Source organism: Chiloscyllium punctatum, chromosome 27 (assembly GCF_047496795.1).
Source record: "Chiloscyllium punctatum isolate Juve2018m chromosome 27, sChiPun1.3, whole genome shotgun sequence".
In the NCBI taxonomy this organism is placed as follows: domain Eukaryota; kingdom Metazoa; phylum Chordata; class Chondrichthyes; order Orectolobiformes; family Hemiscylliidae; genus Chiloscyllium; species Chiloscyllium punctatum.
Window position 1 is genome coordinate 10092177 of NC_092765.1, and position 20594 is coordinate 10112770.

Consider the following 20594-nt stretch of genomic DNA (forward strand, 5'->3'; position numbering starts at 1 on the left):
AGAGATTGAGAAGGAGAGTCTTTCATGGTAACGATAGCCAATGTGGGAATTGAACCTGCAGTTTACACCAGCTGTCCAGCCAACTGAGCTTAACTGACCCCTATAAGGAAGAACATATTTGTGTTGTAAGCAGTTCTGATTTTTGGGATGAATGTATTTTATGAGGCAAGGTTGGGCCCATACTCATTGATGTTGAGAAGAATGAATGGTGATCTTATTAAAGCATAAGATTCTGAGGAGACCTTAATGGGGTAGAAGTTGAGAGCCTTCTTCCTTTCATTAGGAATTTAAAGATGCGAAGGTTCAGTTTAAAGATAAAGGACTTCCACTTAAGACTGATTTGAGGAGGTATCTTGGTCTCTGAGGATCATTAATCTTTGGAATTGTTTTCCACAGATCAGTGGAGGCTAGATCTTTGAATTTATTCAGGCTTACCACAAATATACGCCACATTTTTTTTCTCTTTCAACTTAATGCTAGTGTTTACTTCCCTAGTTGGCCATGTTTATCTCATCCCCTTCCTAGAATTCTTATTTATCACTGGGATATATCATTGCTGTGAGTCTGTTTCTATTTTCTTAAACATCCTTCATTTTTCCTCCACCATCTTCACTGCTAAATTTATTTCTCAGCCCAGTCCAGCTAGCTCTGTCCTCTCTTCATTTGTAATTTTGGTTGTTTCTGACCCATATTCCTTCACCTCAAACAGTGTTAATTTCTACCGTATAAGTTCATAAGATATAGGAGCAGAATTAGGCCATTTATCTCATCAGGTCTGCTCCACCATTCAATCATGGCTGACATGCTCCTCATTGCTATTTTCCTGCTTTCTCTCCATTTCCCTTCAACCCATTACCAATTAAAAATCTGTCTAACTCACTGTCTCAGCAGCCCCTGCACTTTGGGGTAGTGGATTCCACAGATTCCCGACCCTTTGGGAGAGGTAATTTCTCGGTTAGAGTGGTGCTGGAAAAGCACAGCAGATAAGGCAGCATCCGAGGAGCAGTAAAATCGGTAGTTTCTCTTCAACCCTGTTTTAAATTTGCAACACCTTATCGTAGGACTATGACCTCTCCTAGAATGCCCCACAAGAGGAACCACCCATACCCCTACATCTACATCTACCTAAGGGGTAGATTTTAAGGTAATTTTTTTAAGGTAATTTAAGAAGGTTTTGGGGAGAGTGGTGGGTGCGTAGAATGCACTGCCAACAGTGGTCGTAGAGTCTGATACATTCGGGACATTTAGCGATTCTTGAAAAGGCACATGGAAGATAGTACAATGAAGGGTATTTAGATTTAGATTACTTAGTGTGGAAACAGGCCCTTCGGCCCAACAAGTCGAAGCGCAACCCACCCATACCCCCACATCTACCTCTTACCTAACACTACGGGCAATTTAGGATGGCCAATTCACCTGACCTGCACATCTTTGGACTGTGGGAGGAAACCGGAGCACCCGGAGGAAACCCACGCAGACACGGGGAGAATGTGCAAACTCCACACAGTCACTTGCCTGAGGCGGGAATTGAACCCGGGTTTCTGGCGCTGTGAGGCAGCAGTGCTAACCACTGTGCCACCTGTCGCCCACAAATGTCGGTATGTCGGTTAGTCAGATAGAAGGCCAGCACCATGTCGAGAGCCCAAGGGCTTGTACTGTACTGTTCTGTATCGTATATTCCATATTCAGTGAAGCTGGTTTTCAACTCTGTTTCTTGCTCCACTAATACTACCAGACCTGCTGAATTTCTCAGCACTTTGTTTTTATTTCAGATTTTGAATTTACCAAGTTTTATTGTATTTTGATAATGATAAAGATAGGCTGTATCGTTGTCAGTAGGTATAAAAACATTTTTTTGGTGCTCTGAGGGTAATTGTTAGAAATCTCACCCACATCAATAGATAACTGATCAGACTGTTGACAAGTAGTAAAGAAAAATTTTAAAGTTTTCATGTACATTTGAAGGGAAATGTCTGAGGAGGCAACTCCAAAGCATCTTCCACTTGTGATTATTTTTTGTGTCTTGTTCAGTAATGTATTTCTGTTCTGTTCAGAGATTCATCCAGCATAGTGCACATTTTTACTTCTGTTTGACAAGTATTTAATGCAGCTTTCATTTTGTTTCAGAGTTGGTTAGATCTCACCAAAGAAATTAAGAAGCAGTTGCAAGGTAAATTTATTTTTGTGTGTCAAAGCTTAATTCATCCAAAACTATGGAACTAAACTACTCAGTAGTGGGGGGGAAACAAACACTCCTTCCCAGCAGGATTCTTTTGTCTGATGTATTCTGAAACTTGAGCAGTCCTTTGCAGAAACCATTATAAAATCTAACCATCTAAATAATTTAAATTATACAGGCCCATGAAATATGTTTTATGTGAATTTGGTGCAGAAATTATAATGATTACTTTCTACCTTTTTCTATCTTTGCATGGATTCTTCCAGATTGGTTTGTGTCAGGTTACTTAAAATGGAATGTTTCCTCACTCTGTATTTGTTTGTCCTTTGGTTGCAACTTATATTGCTGTTCTCAGGTAAGGTTTATGTAACATTTAGTGTATTAGTTGTTGCAAGGGTTTATCTCAACAGTTATCCATAATCGGGGTATTTTTAATTGAATTGAACATAATCCTATTATAATAGCAATTGAAGAAGAATTCTAAATAATATCTTGTGGATAAAGAATTTATTATTACAACCCAAAATACAACAAACTTTTTAATAACCAGTACCTCTGGGGCAAGAAGTGTACCAGTTGATCAAATATTCGGATTGATCAAGAGGTCCATATAATCTTTGTAAAAACACTTACTAAGTTCTAGATAAGTAATACGGGGGTGGGGGGGTACACATCATATATCAGTTAAATGAAAATGCAGCTTTGCTTTGAATAAAACATAGAGGCAGAGAGCCTTCTCACTTGCATCCTCAACTGACTATTCAAACATTGTGGAGATTGTGGTAATACTGTAAACTTCCGATATTTCGGGTATATTAGTTTTTCTGGTTTATCGAGAATACTGGATCATAAGGTGCCGGTTAAAATAAAGTTTGCTGTATTGTGTAAAATAATAAAAATGGAAACTCTTCATCTCCCTGACTTTCAGAGGGAAAGAGAAGTTAAAAGTAATAAAGTAAATAGAGGAGTATGGTTATTTACCATTAATGCTTTCATAAAAACAGTTTAACAGAGGGCAGATTTACAGAAACTAATATCCTTTAAATTATTTGAGACAAAGTCAGTGCTTTTTGCCCTAGTTAGAATTTCAATGTTTTATTTAGTTAATAGACTCCATATTCTGAATTGCTTAAGAAGAAATATAATAGAGAAGAAAATTTACATCTCTAGCCCTCTTTTGTATCCCTGAAATGTCCCAAAGCACTTCACCTGCTGAAGTATTATTGATGTATGGTTGCTGTTGAATTATGGGGAGCTTTAGTAGCATTAAATTTGTGATTAGATAGGCTGTATCGTTGTCAGTAGGTATAAAAACATTTTGTTTGGTGCTCTGAGGGTAATTGTTGGAAATCTCACCCACATCAATAGATAACTGATCAGACTGTTGACAAGTAGCAAAGAAAAATTTTAAAGTTTTCTTGTACATTTGAAGGGAAATGTCTGAGGAGGCAACTCCAAAGCATCTTGCATGTGTGGTGGTAAAGAACTACCCTTCAAACAATGCCTTATGATTGATGGCATCAGTTTTACCAGGTTTACAGAGATTTTAGTTTTTGCCTGTAGTGCATTCTAAAGAAAATATAAGGAACGTTCCACATGCACTGCTTTAAGTATTTTCTTCATTACAGATGTAGTAGGTTGTTTGATTGCGACAATTTAAATCATTTTTGGGGTGAATAAAGGAGAAGAAAGCACCCAAGGGAGAAACAAATAATTTAAGAGTTTTAGATTGGGGGTGATTAATCTAAACATTGCAAAATAGCATTTATCAAAACAAGCGTGCAGCTAATATCAGAAAAAAATACTTAAATTGGAAAAAACAGCGCTGCTGAGAGCAGTTCTTCAATTACAAAAGCGAATGTTTCCACCAAACTGTGCTCCATCAGTAACAATCAGGAATGTTCTGCACAGGGAGCAAACGAGTTGCATATGATCAGCCTGCCCTTTTAAGATCTGCACAGCTGTGCATAGATGTTCAATGTACTGTACAGTGGGGCAACAAGCCAGCCTTGCATCGTAAACATAAGGTACAGCGGCGAGCATTGACTGAGACCTAACAAAAATGTTGATATTGTGGATGTTAATGTATGGAAGATGTTGGTGAGATCAGAGGGCTGTGTGAAGAGAGAATCTGGAAAATTAAAGATTTTCTGCATTGAAAGCAGGTGATTTTATAGATCTGTGTGTATGCCTTATTTCCTGTATTGTAATGGTTCATTGAAGGTTGGCAAAATGCATGAGCTACTGCATTGGAGTTCTAAGTGAAATAACATGATCACATTCTAGAATAGGAATTGGATAAGGTAACTTTGGCCAAAGAAGTTCACTTAAAACTTTCTTTCCATTTATGAGACAATGACTTGAATTTACATTGTTCCTTTCATAGACAGTGCACAGTACAAATGAAAATAGATTAGATTAGATTACTTACTTACAGTGTGGAAACAGGCCCTTCGGCCCAACAAGTCCACACCGCCCCACCGAAGCGCAACCCACCCATACCCCTACGTCTACCCCTTACCTACACTACGGGCAATTTAGGATGGCCAATTCACCTGACCTGCACATCTTTGGACTGTGGGAGGAAACCAGAGCACCCGGAGGAAACCCACGCAGACGCGGGGAGAACGTGCAAACTCCACACAGTCACTCGCCTGAGGCGGGAATTGAACCCGGGTCTCTGGCGCTGTGAGGCAGCAATGCTAACCACTGTGCCACCGTGCCGCCCACAAAAATAATTGTCAAATTTTATTTTTCTTATTTTTGGTTCAAACCACTTGAGCATTAAATAACATTGCTTCTTATCCAAGCAGTATTAAGTGGGTGATGAAATTTTCCAGAGATGGAATACTTTTAAAAAGGCACTAAAATCTGTGGTCCATCCATTTGTTAAATGGATGGACCATTTCATGATCTCACTTGAAGAATAACAGGAACATTGCCTTGGTGCACTAGTAATATTTATCCAACGCTACTAAAGCCATTAATTTCTCAATATGGTTTGTAGCATCCTACATAATTGTATTTCAGAAGCAATTGGCTGTAAGGACTGGAGACCTGTGATTATTTGGTGTGTCACAAGGATCGATGCTGGGGCCACTGTTTTTCATCATGTATGTAAATGTTTTGGATGTGAACATAGCAGGAGCAATTAGTAAGTTTGCAGTTGACACCAAAACCAGAGGTGTAGTGGACAGTGAAGAAGGTTACCTCAGAGTACAATGGGATCTTGATTAGATGGGTCAATGAGCTGAGGACTGGGAGATGGAGTTTAATTTCGATAAATGTGACGTGCTGCATCTTGGAAAAGCAAATCAGGGCAGGACTTCTATGCTTAATGGTAAGGTCCTGGGGAGAGTTGCTGAACAAAGAGACCTTGGAGTGCAGATTCATAGTTCTTTGGAAGTGGAGTTGCAGTTAGATGGATAGTGAATAAGGCATTTGGTATGCTTTCCTTTATTGGTGAAAGCATTGAGTACAGATGTTGGGAGGTCATGTTCCAGCAGTACAGGACATGGTTAGGGCTCTTTTGGAACATTGTGTGCAATTCTGGTCTCCCTCCTATCGGAAAGATGTTGTGAAACTTGGAAGGGTTCAGAAAAAAATTACAAGGATGTTGCCAGGGTTAGAGAATTTGAGCTACAGGGAGAGGCTAAATAGGCTGGGGATGTTTTCTGTGGAGCATTGGAGGATGAGGGGTAAAATTTGGAAGGATAAAATTTTAAATTCTATCCTACAACACATGGAATGTATAATAACACATCTTTGTATTCCAGGTGGACCTTGGGATTTTACATTCAATGTGAAGTTTTATCCACCTGATCCTGCGCAGTTGACCGAAGATATTACGAGGTAAAAAGTCTATTAAAACTCGTGTTATTAGTGGGAAATAAACCTTTAGTATATGCAGCCTCTAGTATGTTTTCTCAAGTTGGTATTACTTTAAATTTTAGGATGAGATGCAGGGAATTACTCTCATTTAGTGGGTCTTGATTTTTTAAAAATTCTGGGCCCCACAGCTAATTGGTGTAGCAAGCCCAAAATGGTTTTGCTGTTTTGTTTTTTTAACCTTTTTTAATGTCATTTCAAATTGGAATCAGTGTTCCAGATTCTAATCACTCTGAAAGCTTGTGAGATCCTAGACATTGAGTAGAGGTACAGTGTAGAAAGGCATGGAAGGTAGACTAAAGCCATGTAAAGCATCAATTCAATCAAATATACCCAATTCTAGGCACCACACTGCAGGAAGGGCATGCATGTTTTGGAGAGAGTTCAGAAGAGGTTTAGCTGAATGGTGCCTGAGATGTGGAACTTGAGTTATGTGGAATAGATTGGACAAACCTCTGTTTTAGGCAGGACAATCAAAGAGGAGATTTGAAAGTAATGTAAACATGAAGGGTTTATATCAAGCACCATAAAGCTGTTTCCAATGGCTGAAGTGCCTATAAGAAGGTAGCACTTATTTAAAGTGATTAACAAATAAAATGGGAGAAAAATTTACAATAAGGGCAGTTAAGATTTAATTAGCTCTGTTTCAAAGTGTTGGAAGTAGAGTAACCCTTAAAGAGGAATTGGATAATTACTTGAATGAGAAAAGATTTGTAGGGAAATGAGGAAGGAGAGGGACCATCTGTATTTCTTTGAAATTTGTATTTATATTTCATGGTTCTTTGAAATACCCAAAGCAGATTTTGATGAGCTAAATGGCTCTGTTCTGTGCTGTATAATTCCATGATCATTTCTGGTTTTACTCTGCACATAGAAAGGATTTGAATACTATCTCACCCATTATAATTTTTCTTATTTATTCATGGGATGAGGGCATCACTAGCTGGGGCAGCATTTAATGCCCATCCTATTAAGAGTTAGCCAGATTGCTTTGGGTCTGGTGTCACTTGTAGGCTAGACCAGGTAAGGATGGCAGTTTCCTTCTCTAAGGGCATTAGTGAACCAGAAGAGCTTTTCTGACAATTGACAACAAATTCATGATCATTGTTAGACTCTTCATTCCAAACTTTCATTGAATTGAAATTCCACCATCTACCATTGTAGGATTTGAACCCAGGTCCCCAAAACATGACCTGGTCTCTGGGTTGACAGTCCAGTGATAATATCACAAAGTTGTTGCCTCCCCTTACTTAAATTTGAATTTAAATATTTAATTAATTATTGGTCATGCAGAGCATGCTTGTTAAACATTGTGTTTAAAGTTTTAGTTTTCAAACTTTCATTGTTGCTTAAGTGTTTATGTTGTGTTCATTCCAGATACTACCTGTGTCTTCAGTTGCGTCAAGACATAGTTACTGGATGTCTGCCATGTTCATTTGTTACTCTTGCCCTATTGGGATCATACACTGTTCAATCAGAGCTGGGTGAATATGATCCAGAGTTACATGGAACAAATTATGTTAGTGAATTTAGGTTGGCCCCAAATCAAACAAAGGAATTGGAAGAGAAAATTATGGAACTTCATAAAACACATAGGTATGTATTCTTACTTGGGAAAAAATGCTGTGTACTCCAATATTGTATCACTCGCATGTCAGAACGCTCAGGTATCAACAATTCCAGTTATTATGGAAAAATAGTCTCCCCTATCCTATGTTGGAGAAATTAAGCTGTTCCATAAAGTAGGATTATCATTCTTTTACCAATGTGTCATCTCCCATTTGACAATTAATAATGTCTATGTAATCTTGGTGTATGATTGGAATTCACTATTAGTGGTTTTCAGGTTTTTATATCGTACTAGAATGTTGATAAGAAAGTGAAGGTAATCATGTGAACACTCTGATTTACATATTATGTAAAAGTAAAAGAGTTTTAATTTACATAATGTCTTTCAAGTCCTCAGGATGTCCTAAAACGCTTCATAGGATTTGAAATACTTGAACAAAGTAACTTATTGTAATACAGAAAATGTAGCAGCCAATTGTGTGCAAGGTTCCATGAACAACAAAATAAATGCTAGCAGGATGACTTCTCTCATACTGGTGGCTGTGGGAGAAATATTGGCAAGGGTTCCAGGGGCATTCCTTACATAATAGATGTTGCACATTAAATGAGTATGTTTGCCTGAAATGGCAGATGGTAACTTGGTTTGTCACCTCATCTAAAAGATGGTTCCACTGCAGTCAAGAACTTCCTGTGTGCTGTATTGTTAATCTAGATTATGGGCACAGGTCATGGAGGTGACACCTTCATCTGCATCAGATGATTGTGAGGACAAGTTGTGAGGACCACTGGTGTTAAAATTTTGTAAATGATGTTAAGCTTTTATTATGTGAATCAAGTTAATTTTCTCTCCTCTTCATATAGAGTCATAGAGATGTACAGCATGGAAACAGACCCTTCGGTCCAACCCGTCCATGCCGACCAGATATCCCAACCCAATCTAGTCCCACCTGCCAGCACCTGGCCCATATCCCTCCAAACCCTTCCTATTCATGTACCCATCCAAATGTCTCTTAAATGTTGCAATTTTACCAGCCTCCACCACTTCATCTGGCAGCTCATTCCATACCTGTACCACCTTCTGCATGAAAAGGTTGTCCCTTAGGTCTCTTTTATATCTTTCCCCTCTCACCCTAAACCTATGCCCTCTAGTTCTGGAATCCAACCCCAGGGAAAATACTTTGTCTATTTATCCTATCCATGCCCCTCATCATTTTTTATAAACCTCTATAAGGTCACCCCTCATCCTCCGACGCTCCAGGGAAAACAACCCCAGCCTGTCAGCCTCTCCCTATAGCTCAAATCCTCCAACCCTGGCAACATCCTTGTAAATCTTTTCTGAGCCCTTTCAAGTTTCACAATATCTTTCTGATAGGAAGGAGACTAGAATTGCACGCAATATTCCAACAGTGGCCTAACCAATGTCCTGTACAGCCGCAACATGACCTCCCAACTCCTGTACTCAATACTCTGACCAATAAAGGAAAGCATATCAAATGCCGCCTTCACTATCCTATCTACCTGCGACTCCACTTTCAAGGAGCTATGAACCTGCACTGCAACACTCCCTAGGACTTACCATTAAGTGTATAAGTCCTGCTAAGATTTGCTTTCCCAAAATGCAGCACCTCACATTTATCTGAATTAAACTCCATCTGCCACTTCTCAGCCCATTGGTCCATCTGATCAAGATCCTTTTGTAATCTGAGGTAACCTTCTTTGCTGTCCACTACACCTGCAATTTTGGTGTAATCTGCAAACTTACTAACTGTACCTCTTATGCTCACATCCAATCATTTATGTAAATAACAAAAAGTAGAGAGCCCAGCACCGATCCTTGTGGCACTCCACTGGTCACAGGCCTCCAGTCTGAAAAACAGCCCTCCACCACCACCCTCTGTCTTCTACTTTTGAGCCAGCTCTGTATCCAAATGACTAGTTCTCCCTGTATTTCATGAGATCTAACCTTGCTAAACCTCACCTGTGACTATCAATGATACAAATATCTCAGCAAGAGGCCCAGCAATCACTTCTCCAGCTTCCCACAGAGTTCTCGGGTACACATGATCAGGTCCTGGGGATTTATCCACCTTTACCCATTTCAAGACATTCAGCACTTCCTCTGTAATCTGGACATTTTGCAAGATGTCATCATCTATTTCCTACAGTCTATATCTTCCATATCCTTTTTCACAGTAAATACTGATGCAAAATACTTGTTTAGTATCTTGTTTGCGGCTCCACACAAAGGCCGCCTTGCTGATCTTTGAGGGGCGCTATTCTCTCCCTAGTTACCCTTTTGTCCTTAATTTATTTGTAAAAACCCTTTGGATTCTCCTTAATTCTATTTGCCAAAGCTGTCTCATGTCCCTTTTTGCCCTCCTGATTTCCTTCTTAAGTATACACCTACTTCCTTTATACTCTTCTAAGGATTCACTCGATCTATCCTGTCTATACCTTACATATGCTTCCTTACAAACCCTCAATTTCTTTAGTCGTCCAGCATTCCCTATACCTACCAGCCTTTCCTTTTCACCCTAACAGGAATATACTTTCTCTGGATTCTCGTTATCTCATTTCTGAAGGCTTCCCATGTCCCTTTACCTGCGAACATTTGTTTTATCAAGAGACATATCTCCAAAAACATATAATCAAGAAAGAACCCCCTCTACCCACTACTGCCGCCTTTCTGTTGGACATGCTTAAAACCACGATTAACTTATCTGATTCTGTGCTGTGAACCTCGCCCAAACAGGTTCCTCCAAGATCGGTTGTGATATTCCCAGACGCACACCGATGTCCGGCGATATATGAATTCAAACAGCAAAGGCAGTAACTGTGCAGTCTCTTGTCTATGTCTATGTCTATCTCTATCTCTGTCTCTATCTCCTACACTGTCCTCACCTGTTGTTCTTCCTTTTAAAACTGCTGTTGTTTTGACTTTTCTTTTCCAAAATTCCAAAACAATGCAACAGCATATGAAACAGTAATTGCTGCTCCTGGAATTCGAGGAAACCACTTCCAGCACCTAAAATACTTTAAAAAAGGAGAGCTGTTACAGCCAGGAATTTTTCCCGTCCTCCATCTTGGATTACCCAGAAATCTGTATAAGTGACTATTATTTTTCAACTATGAATCAATTTTCTGTTTTCCAAAGTTCACTAATTTACCAACCCAGTTGACTAATCATAGAATTCAAGCAATTGTTTACATTTTTTAAGATGGCCTCTCTAGGTATTGCTTGTACGTGTGTTTTGGACTGCATTCTGTTTTCTTTCCCTTCCCATGGTGAGCAGTATTTATAACTGGAACTAGGAGCAAGTTTTTTTTTGCATATTCGTCTGGTTCACAACCGCTTTGACTTTACGACCATGTTAAATGACCAAATTTTACATCGAGAGCTAACTCCTTCCTTTGCTGATTGTGTTTATTAAATATTTGTGTGTGTGTATATAGCTTATTACATTTATTTAATGTTTTTAGTTCTTTGTAGACATTTTCATAGCTGAAGAGTATAGATTTTTATTTGTTTTTAAGCAGTCATGAATTCATTCACTGTCAGATTTGAGAAAGCTACTTTTCTCAAAAAAGGTTATGCTAGTTCATAACTCTACTGATGACGTGACTTCACTGTTTTTGTATCCTTAATTCACTGCTACACGTTATTTGTCACATTTACGTGTAGCTGAATACAGTAATCGGAAATGTATTTTCGACCAGTGTTATCAAGAGAAAAATGGAAGCATTAAAATGCCTTGACCTCAGACAGTCTTTCTCCCCCCTCTCATTGTCTTTTTAGCAGTTCTCTGTCTTTATTTGCTTAAATGTTCTTGCAATATGCTGAATGCATTTTATGGGTGGTGGTCACCTTCTGGTACTCTGCCAGATTAACCATTCTTAGCATTTGAATCTAGACTGTTGGCATTCCTGAGTATGCATTTTCCAGACACAAATGTGGTCAGTATTGTCTTTCCTAAACCAGATGTACAAAGATCAATTTTAACATGCCTCACATCATTTTGATATCAGCCAGTTTAACACAGACTGTAGGTGATATTGGGTATCTTCCTGTTTTATGGTACAGTTATTTGTTACCTGAACCAAATCATCAGGAGAAATGATCATATGTAGATGATTTTATGATACCTATGCTTGCTTACTTATTAGTAGTGCGTTTCATAATATTTTTGCATAATGCTGCCAAGAATAACCATTGCAATCAATTCTTTGAATTCAAAAGCTTCTAACACATTACTGTTCAGTATTGCGAGAACTTCCTTTTCAAGTACAAATAAATTTGAGAACAGTGTGTGTTAAATCAGAGTTTGATATTTTCAGAAGTTGCTTGCAGATTGCAGTTTTAGTTGATATTGAAAGCTTTGACTACTAATGTGTCTTATTTTTGGCTTTTGACATTATTTTATCCTAGAGCTATGACTCCAGCACAAGCTGATTTGCAATTCTTGGAGAATGCAAAGAAACTTTCAATGTATGGTGTGGACTTTCATCCCGCTAAGGTACGAAGTCTGTTTCTTTTTTGCAATTCTTTAACCTACTGTTAAACAAAATCAGTCTCCTATTTTTATAAAACATACTTGGCTCTTTATATGATTTTGTTCAGCCAGTTTCAACATCTATCTCTGTTACATATAAAAGTCTGTAGCTCATAGCATTAAATATTATAAATCGGCCTTGTTATGAGTTATTATTTGAATGGATTAGTTCTCAACAATTTGTGCTTCTTTCATCTTCAGGCTTTAACTACTTTCATGTAAGAATAGAATTAGCAGCAGAAATGCGTAATTAAATGTTGATGGATTTCATTCATTTTATAAACATAGTGAGATACAGAAATCTACCTTCCAGTTGCAGATGTTTAGTTTAAGAATTGCAGTGGTTAATTGAATAAACAAACTATTTTTACATGCAATCATAACTTTTCCTAATGTTTGAGACTAAATGAATATTCAGTTGGGATTTATAAATGTCAAACTCGATTGAGTCCTTTCAGGTCTGTCATTTGTGCTTTCATTTAAAGTTTTTAGATGTAAACAATCATTTTTAAAAATTTGTAGTTTTGAGATATTATGTGGTGACCAGTGGTTACAGGATTTTAGCTAGCTATATGTATTGCTGTCAACTTTCTTTGTATTGGTGAAAAATTATAAAAGGTAATGTAAGGAGAAATGACAGCATATTATGCACAGACAGAATGTTCTTAGGAAAAAATGGTTAAATTTGACACCTGCAAATGTAACTAAAGACAAAATTACATATTTCGCTAATTGATATAGGGCCATTGTTCAAGAGCTGCTCCTTTCTCATTGATCATCAGCAGCAATGTATTTAAATTCTGTTTCAGGAGGAAAAGACAGGCACCCTTCCACACTTCTGGGTTTTGGTTGTTGTGTCTTAAGTCTATTAAAATTCAAATTTCACCTCTAAACATTATTCCTGTAAGTGTTTAAAAATGCACAATAAGATGACATGAGCCTTTTGCTCGTGACTGTGTTTAGTTTTAGAGGATATTGGATTTTGTTTAAGGCGCTTACTTGAAGTGGAGCCATGTCTGTCCAGAGGTGGAAGTGGCATTAGTTATGTATTTTAAGTCCAACAGATAATTCTTCCTTTCTATATATGACTTCTAGCCAGTTTTATTTTTTTTTGAAACGGTGATCCACTCACTTGAGGTTGTGAATGCAGAGAAGGAGTGCTTGAATGTTTTTCGTATCAGTGAGCTTTGTGTCTCCAACACATTAACCTCTTATACATCTGCTCCTCCTCTTACCTCACTATTGGTTGCAGAATATTTTGCCACATTTGCCCTACTCTCCTTAAATCCTTCTACATCTTAATTTCCTTTAAAAATTTCATAACCTGACTTTTCAATCAAGCTTTCTGTTTCACTTTCTCATCTTTTTCTCCAATGCTTCACTTCAGTTTTTGGAATACCTTGGAATATTTTTTAAAGATGCTTTCTAAGTTTACTTTTTAAATGTATTAGTAGTTTATGTTTCTGTAAATCTGTAATTACTAATGTTTTGGTGGCAATGCAAGATGTCTGTTTATGGAAAATGCATTTTCTGTCGCTCTTAATATAGTAATCCTATTTGCATAGTCAAACGTGCAACACTTTTTAGGTGGGTGTGAATAAAGTATTCATGTTTTACAGAAAAATCGTTGTGCAGAGCTGTAGTCACAGACAAGAACAATAAGAATGGGAGATGACTGCATAAGTAGTGAGATGATAAGCAGAGGCTTTTTGTAAATGACCAAAATTTAAACTTTTAAATAATAACTGTTTAGAAAGCCTTCTATTTTCTGTCCTTTATGATGCAGTAGATTGTAATGCTTGGCCATCTTTAAATTATGCAGATACGTTATTGTCTGTACATCTGCATAAGATGAGAACTAAATAACTAAACTCCATTTATGAAGAAGCTCCTTGTTCTAACTTTACCTGAGTATTTATGTCTGTATTTTTCTGCCCAGTTGCAAATACTTGTTTCCATATTGCTCTGTTGCCCACCTATTTAATGTGCTTTTAATTTATGATATCATGCTTGATGTAAACAAATCCAAATCTGATCACCACTGGGAGGGGTGAGGAATAAGAAACTGTGCTTTAAGTGAACGGTTTCTAATTGATTTCTTCCTGTATTTGTTAACATAGAAGAATGGTCACTTGATGCAAAAGCTACTTCCACCTCCTTGTTATTTTTTAACTTGTTTGATTAGGACCTTTAAAAAAAGTTAACAGAATAACCTGGTAACTGTCCAAGAAGAAGCAGAGTTTCAAGATTAAAATCAGTGCTACAAGTTTTACATTTGAACCTTCTTGTTTTTCTCGGTAGTACTACACAATCTGCATTTTAGTTCTGTTTTACTTCGAGAGGGAAGCAATTGTATAATTCTGAAAAAAACCAACAGTGGACATTTTTGTATTTATTAGTTTGATTAGGATCTAAAAATGTTGTAGTGATGATACGCTTTGTATGTTGGTATTGTGTTTAGTAACACACAATCCCTTTACCATGTAAGAAGCTTTTATCCATTCAATCCCAGTGACATTTATTAATGCGCTGTTTTTCCATACTAGAAATAAGTAACATGCAGTTTATTTTTTGTTGCATAGTATAATTAACAGGATGTGAAGCCATTCTAGTCAGAGCAAGATAAATGTGGCAAAGGTCAGTTGGAGAACTACTTTGTCTTCTGGAAAATTTGTGCAATGGATGCTAATTGGCTATATATTCATGGACAGAGTTGAGTTTCACAACTGAAATTTTCATTATGTTCCTGTTTATTTGGGGACTTGTTACTCTTCAAATTTGTAAATCAATTTTTTTCCCAGTAATTTCAAAAATGGTTTACTAGGTATATTCTACTCCCAGTATTATAGTTCTCTGGTTTCATTGTCCTTTTCAACACTGCCTTCTTACCTGTCCCACCCATCAGTGCTCTGATATGTTTGTCTGATCAACAAGTTATATATTTAAAAATCACTCTTACAATGAAGTAACATGCCAAGATTTATTCTAAAACAGTAATTATAAAACAAATTATGGTATCAAACTGTGAAAAATGAGGTTAGGAAAGGTGACTAGAAGCCTGATAAGAAGAGTGGAGCATTTGTGTCTTAAAGGAGGTAAGAAAGAGAGATTGAGAAGTGTAGCTGAGGAGAGGGAATTAGGGAGCTTGGGGCACAGGCAACTGAAGACATGGCCATCAGTGATGGAGGAATCAAAATTTGAATGCAAAAGAGGCCAGAATTGAAGGAGTAAACTTAGAGGGTTGTTAAGAGGGACAAGGTCACGAGGGATTTGAAACCAAGGATGAGATTGACAAAATTGAGCATTTTCCAGACTGGAAGCCAACGTAAGCCAGATAGCCCATGGATGTTAGGTGATTGGGAGTGGTGAAAATTAAAATAAGGACAAAAGTTTTGGATGAACTCGGAGGCCATCCAGGGCATTATTTAAATTAGCAAATTTACAGGCAAAGTCTGACAGTGTTGTTGGAGTAAGAACAGGTGGTCTTTTGGAGCCAGAGTGTAATCAGAAGCTCAGTTTGTGACGAAATGCAATACCAAGATTGCCAGGAAGGTAGTCAGTGACTAAAGAATGGAGTTCATGATCGGGGCCAAATATCATATCTTTGGTCATCCAAATATTTGGGTGGAATTTCTGTTCAACTACGAAAGACAAACACTTGAATGTTGAACTGTTACATGACAGTTACCAGTTTGAGAGTAATTTGGAACAGTGAAGTAGTGATGTTTTCCCTTGGCCTTTTTGCTACTAATACAGTACCTAAAGACAACTCTGGATAGTCCGAAGTCCTGAAGTGGAATGAAGTAAACACTACAAGTTTCACACAACGTTTTTCTAGTATTGTGATGTTTTTCAATTTTACCATACCTTACAGATCTAAATAACTAATCTGTTATCATTTGTTTTAATTAGAATAAATACTGTGGTCTTTTGAATAATTTCAGAGGAATTTTTGTTGGCTTTTGAGTGCCAAAGTATTACTATTTTTATGTAGTGAATTGTTTCTTAAATGGGTCTGTGCAATTAAAAAATGTAGGAAGTAAAATTGAGAATGAAAAATGCAAATGTTGTTATTGCATCTGTTGTATTGGATTTACCAAATATGTTAATCAGGTAATGGAACAACATTTTCTAAAAAGCAAAACATTGTTTTATTGCACTTTCTGGAGTAGCACGATTAGAGTGTTGTGCCTTGGTGCTATTTAATAGGATAACTAAATTGGAATTTTCTTTCTGACTGGATGTGTAACTCTTGGCTTTCACTAATCTTTTAATTCTTTTGTCTTTAGGACTTAGAAGGAGTGGACATCATGCTTGGGGTATGTTCAGGTGGACTTCTTGTATACAAAGACAGGCTCAGGATCAATCGTTTTGCCTGGCCGAAAGTTCTCAAGATCTCATACAAACGCAGCAGCTTCTTCATTAAAATTCGTCCAGGGGAGGTATGTATGTACTGATGTTTACCAGGAATTAGTTTTGGAAGAAAATTATTCATTTTTCCTAAATTCAAATGTTTTTTTTTAAAAATCGCTATGCATTCAGTGATAGTTAACCAAGTGCTTCTTAAATGCGACTTCAAAGTAGATGAGTTAACTTAACTGAGAAATTCTGCTCTAATAGTGGTCATTGATGTCAATGCTAGCATTTAATCCCATTTCATATTGTGTTGAGGTGATGGTTGTGGGCATTCGACTTGTATTGCTGATAGCAGTTTGATACAACTAAGGGGTTATTAAGCCATTCAGAGGGCAGTTAAGCATTGTTATTGTTTTGTGTGATGTTAGAGTTGCATACCAGGTGTAGAAAGAGTTTTCCTCCTCTAGGGAATGAGTGAATCACTTCAGTTTTCACAACGATCTAATAGCTTGTTGGTTACTTTTATTGATTTTTCTTTTTTGGGTTTTATAAAATTGATTCCAAATTCATGAACTATGTGGGTTTTGAATTTACATAGTCTAGTTCAGACTTCTAGACTACTAGAAACATTAAAATACTGTTCTACACTTCACTGTGCAAGTGTTGATAAGTACTACATTGGATACTTAGTGTGAGATAGGACATGGGTAGCAGAGTTTGGATGATCTCTGTTTTACAGAAAGAATGTAAAAGACTGGCGTGGTATATTGACATAATAAGATCTGAGGCACTAAAGCTCTGAATGAGGGGTCAAAATGAACAAATGTTTGAGCTAAAAATAAGTGGTCTTAGTGCAGACTTATGGGGTTGGGAAGACATTGTGTTGAATATGGCACTAAGGCTTCAAAACAGTGGTTCTGTCATGGGCTTGTGCTCAAAGGCTTTGGTCTTCCCAATATTTAGTTGGATATTGAATGCAAATATATAAACAAGTTTCGGCATTTTAATGAGGAGAGAGAAAATATAGAGAGAAATGTGTGTAAATAAGGAATGTCATTGCTACTCAGTGACTTTTTAAACTAGCCATTGCTAGTTGAGATTCTGATCCAGTCAAGCAAATTCCAAACAACACCAGCACTAAACAATTCATTCTTTCCTTCAAATATGTATTTGCATTTATTAATAGACTCTTCAATTTGGAACATTGCAAAGCATGTACCTGCTAATTAAGCAGTTTTGCCAAGTAGTCACTACTGTGATGTAATGACAATTAATAGAAAAGTTTCCATATAGCAAGCTTCTGCAGTTATGAGATTTTATGAGAAGGCAATCAATTCTAGTTATCTTGTCGTAATTTTGGCCTTGAGTGGTCCACTTTGATCAGGTTAATTTTCAGTGAATTACTATTCCAATGACCAGTATGTTATATCTCCAATTCCATATCATACTATCTAAATGCTACTGCTTCTATATTTTGAATGTGGTGTGAGACTATACATGTGGCACCATCTATCCTTTTGATGGGAAAACATGAAAACAGAATACAAGTTTTGACAATAATGTGGCACCATCTAATGTGGAATAAGTATATTACAGGTTTCACTTCATGGAGATTACACTATTTTTACCATTATAATTTTCCCCATTATTCCACTCTCTTAAAAATTCTGGCAGAGTTCAATTGATGCAGATTACTTTTTTGAATGATTCTTCCTTTTCATGCACCAGATTGTCTTTGTCTCTGTTTCTGGGCTTTTTGTCTGTGACATGCAGTTAGGTTTAGTGCTGTCTTTGATGCCCATTCTGCACTTCTAGTAGGAAGGATTGGAGGCTTTGTCCTTGTGATTTTATTTTTGTTCTCTTTAACATCTCCAGTTGCACCAGCACTGCTTGTCAATACTAAAGCCAATTGTTTTTGTTGAATTGCTGACTTTGCGGAGAGCCACTTGTTGATCAAAAATCAAATTTGTTCTCAGTAGCTAAGTTTTTGCAGTTGCAAGCAAAATACTGCAAACATGAGATAAAAATGGTTTATTTAATTGAATTATTTTAAGATGATTAAATAGTTCCCCATTTCCTTAAGTACAAAGCGACATAACCTTCAAATGAGAAGTAGGCAAAGAAGAGTAATGTTAGGAAGTATATCTTCCCTTAGAGACTTGATGGCACTATGGTTGATAAAACCCCACCGTGCTGTTAGCATTGACCAGAAACGTAACTGGCACAGCCATAACAAATACTTCGATTGCAAAAACAGTGAATAATTTGCCTCCCAACTCCCTAAAGCCGAGTCATCATTTCCGTGGATACAATTTAGGACTGTAATAGAATATTGCCTAATTGCCTGGATGAGTGCTGTTCCTATAACACTCCAGAAGCTCAACACCATTCAGAACAACATAATCACTTGATTGTCACCAAGATTGTTCCAATCCAGCAATTTCTACCAACTAGAAGAAAAAGTATCGTATATGCATGGCAACACCACCAGTTGCAAGTTGTACATTATCTTGCCATGGTACCATATTGCTATTCCTTCACTGTTACTGGGTCAAATTTGGAAACAGTGACCATAGTATGGTAGAAGTTAACCTTCAGTTTGAGTGGAAGGAACTTGAATAGAAAGTAACTGTACTAAACTTAAATAAGGGTAATTGGAAAGGAATGAGGACAGAGCTGGTTGTAGTGTACCGCGTTAGGCGTTTTGCAGCAAAGATCTTTGAGAAAATAGTTCAATGCTCACGATAAAGACATATTCCAATGAGGAAGAAGGATTCTGGGAAGGTGATAAGCCAACCATGGTTAATGAAGGAAATTAAGAATAGCGTCAGTTTGAAAGAATAAAATACAATGTGTAAAAGATTAGTGGTAAGTCAGAGGATTGAGAAAGTTTTAGAAACTAACAAAAGATGACCACAAAAAAAGTGAGAAGATAAACTTCGAGCTTAAACTTGCAAATGATACCAGGATAGACAACAAGCACTTCTTTGAAATATATAAAAAGAGAGAAGCCAAAATGAACATAGGCCCTTTGGAGAATAAAGCTGGGAAAATAACGACGAACCAGTAAATGGCAAAGGGGTTGAATAAATTTGTAGCATCAGTCTTTGCAGTAGAAGACGCCAATAGCAGTCCAACATATTTAAATTTAAGTGGCAAAAGGAGAAAATAAATACATTAATTATCTCTGGAGCATATATGGTAAGGACTTTCATGAGGCTAAAGACTGATCAGTCCCTTGTACCTGTTGGGATGTATCCTAGGATATTAAAAGAATTAGCGACAGATGTGGTGACTCTTCCAGGACTCCTTAGATTTTGGAAAATCCCATAGGATTGGAAAACTGCCAATTTATTATCGTTATTTAAAAAGGGAACAAGGCAAAAAAACAGGTAACGATAGATCAGTTAGCTTAATATCTATTGTTAGAAAAATGTTGGTCTATTATAAAGGAGAATTTTTAGATATATGTAATAAAATCAAGCTGAGTGAGTATGTCTTTGTCTTTGTGAAGCGGCAATCATGCCTGACAAATTTACCAGGATTCTTTGAGGAGGTAACAGGCAGGATAGATCAAGGGGAAACAGTGCACATAATATTTTTGAATTTTCAGAATGTATTGACTTAAGAGAAAAGCTCATGGTGGTAAAGGTAATATATTAACATGGATAGATGATTGAATGACTAATAGAAGACATGGAGTTGGAATAAGGGGGCCATTTTCAGTAATGCAACCTGTAAATGCATGCTGCAGGGATCAGTGCTGGGGCCATAATTATTTCCAATATATGTTAATGACTTGGATGAGGAAAGTTATTGGACTGTAGCCAAGTTTGCAGATTGCACATATAGTCAGCGGTGGGATATGCACAGGTTTAAGTTAATGGGGGAAAAATAAATCTTGGAAATTGGAATATAATGAGGGGAAATGTGAGTTTATGCACCTTAGCAGAAAGAATTGAGGATCTGAGTATCATTTAAATGCAGAAACCTATACAGTAGGGATTTGGGAATCTTTGTCCATGAATCACAAAAAGCTAGCATATAAATTC

At 37.2% G+C, this 20594-nt stretch overlaps 1 protein-coding gene across 11 annotated transcripts in view; it reads left to right on the plus strand.

The window, feature by feature from the left end:
* The window catches only part of epb41a (erythrocyte membrane protein band 4.1a), a 156019-nt gene that overhangs the window by 74597 nt on the left and 60828 nt on the right, over nt 1-20594 (plus strand). For all 11 annotated transcript variants that reach the window (XM_072548039.1, XM_072548045.1, XM_072548038.1 and 8 more), the window contains exons 5-9: nt 2128-2170; nt 5956-6031; nt 7445-7663; nt 12063-12150; nt 16476-16628. In XM_072548039.1, the coding sequence (XP_072404140.1) occupies nt 2128-2170; nt 5956-6031; nt 7445-7663; nt 12063-12150; nt 16476-16628 (579 nt within the window). The remainder of the gene's footprint in view (nt 1-2127; nt 2171-5955; nt 6032-7444; nt 7664-12062; nt 12151-16475; nt 16629-20594) is intronic.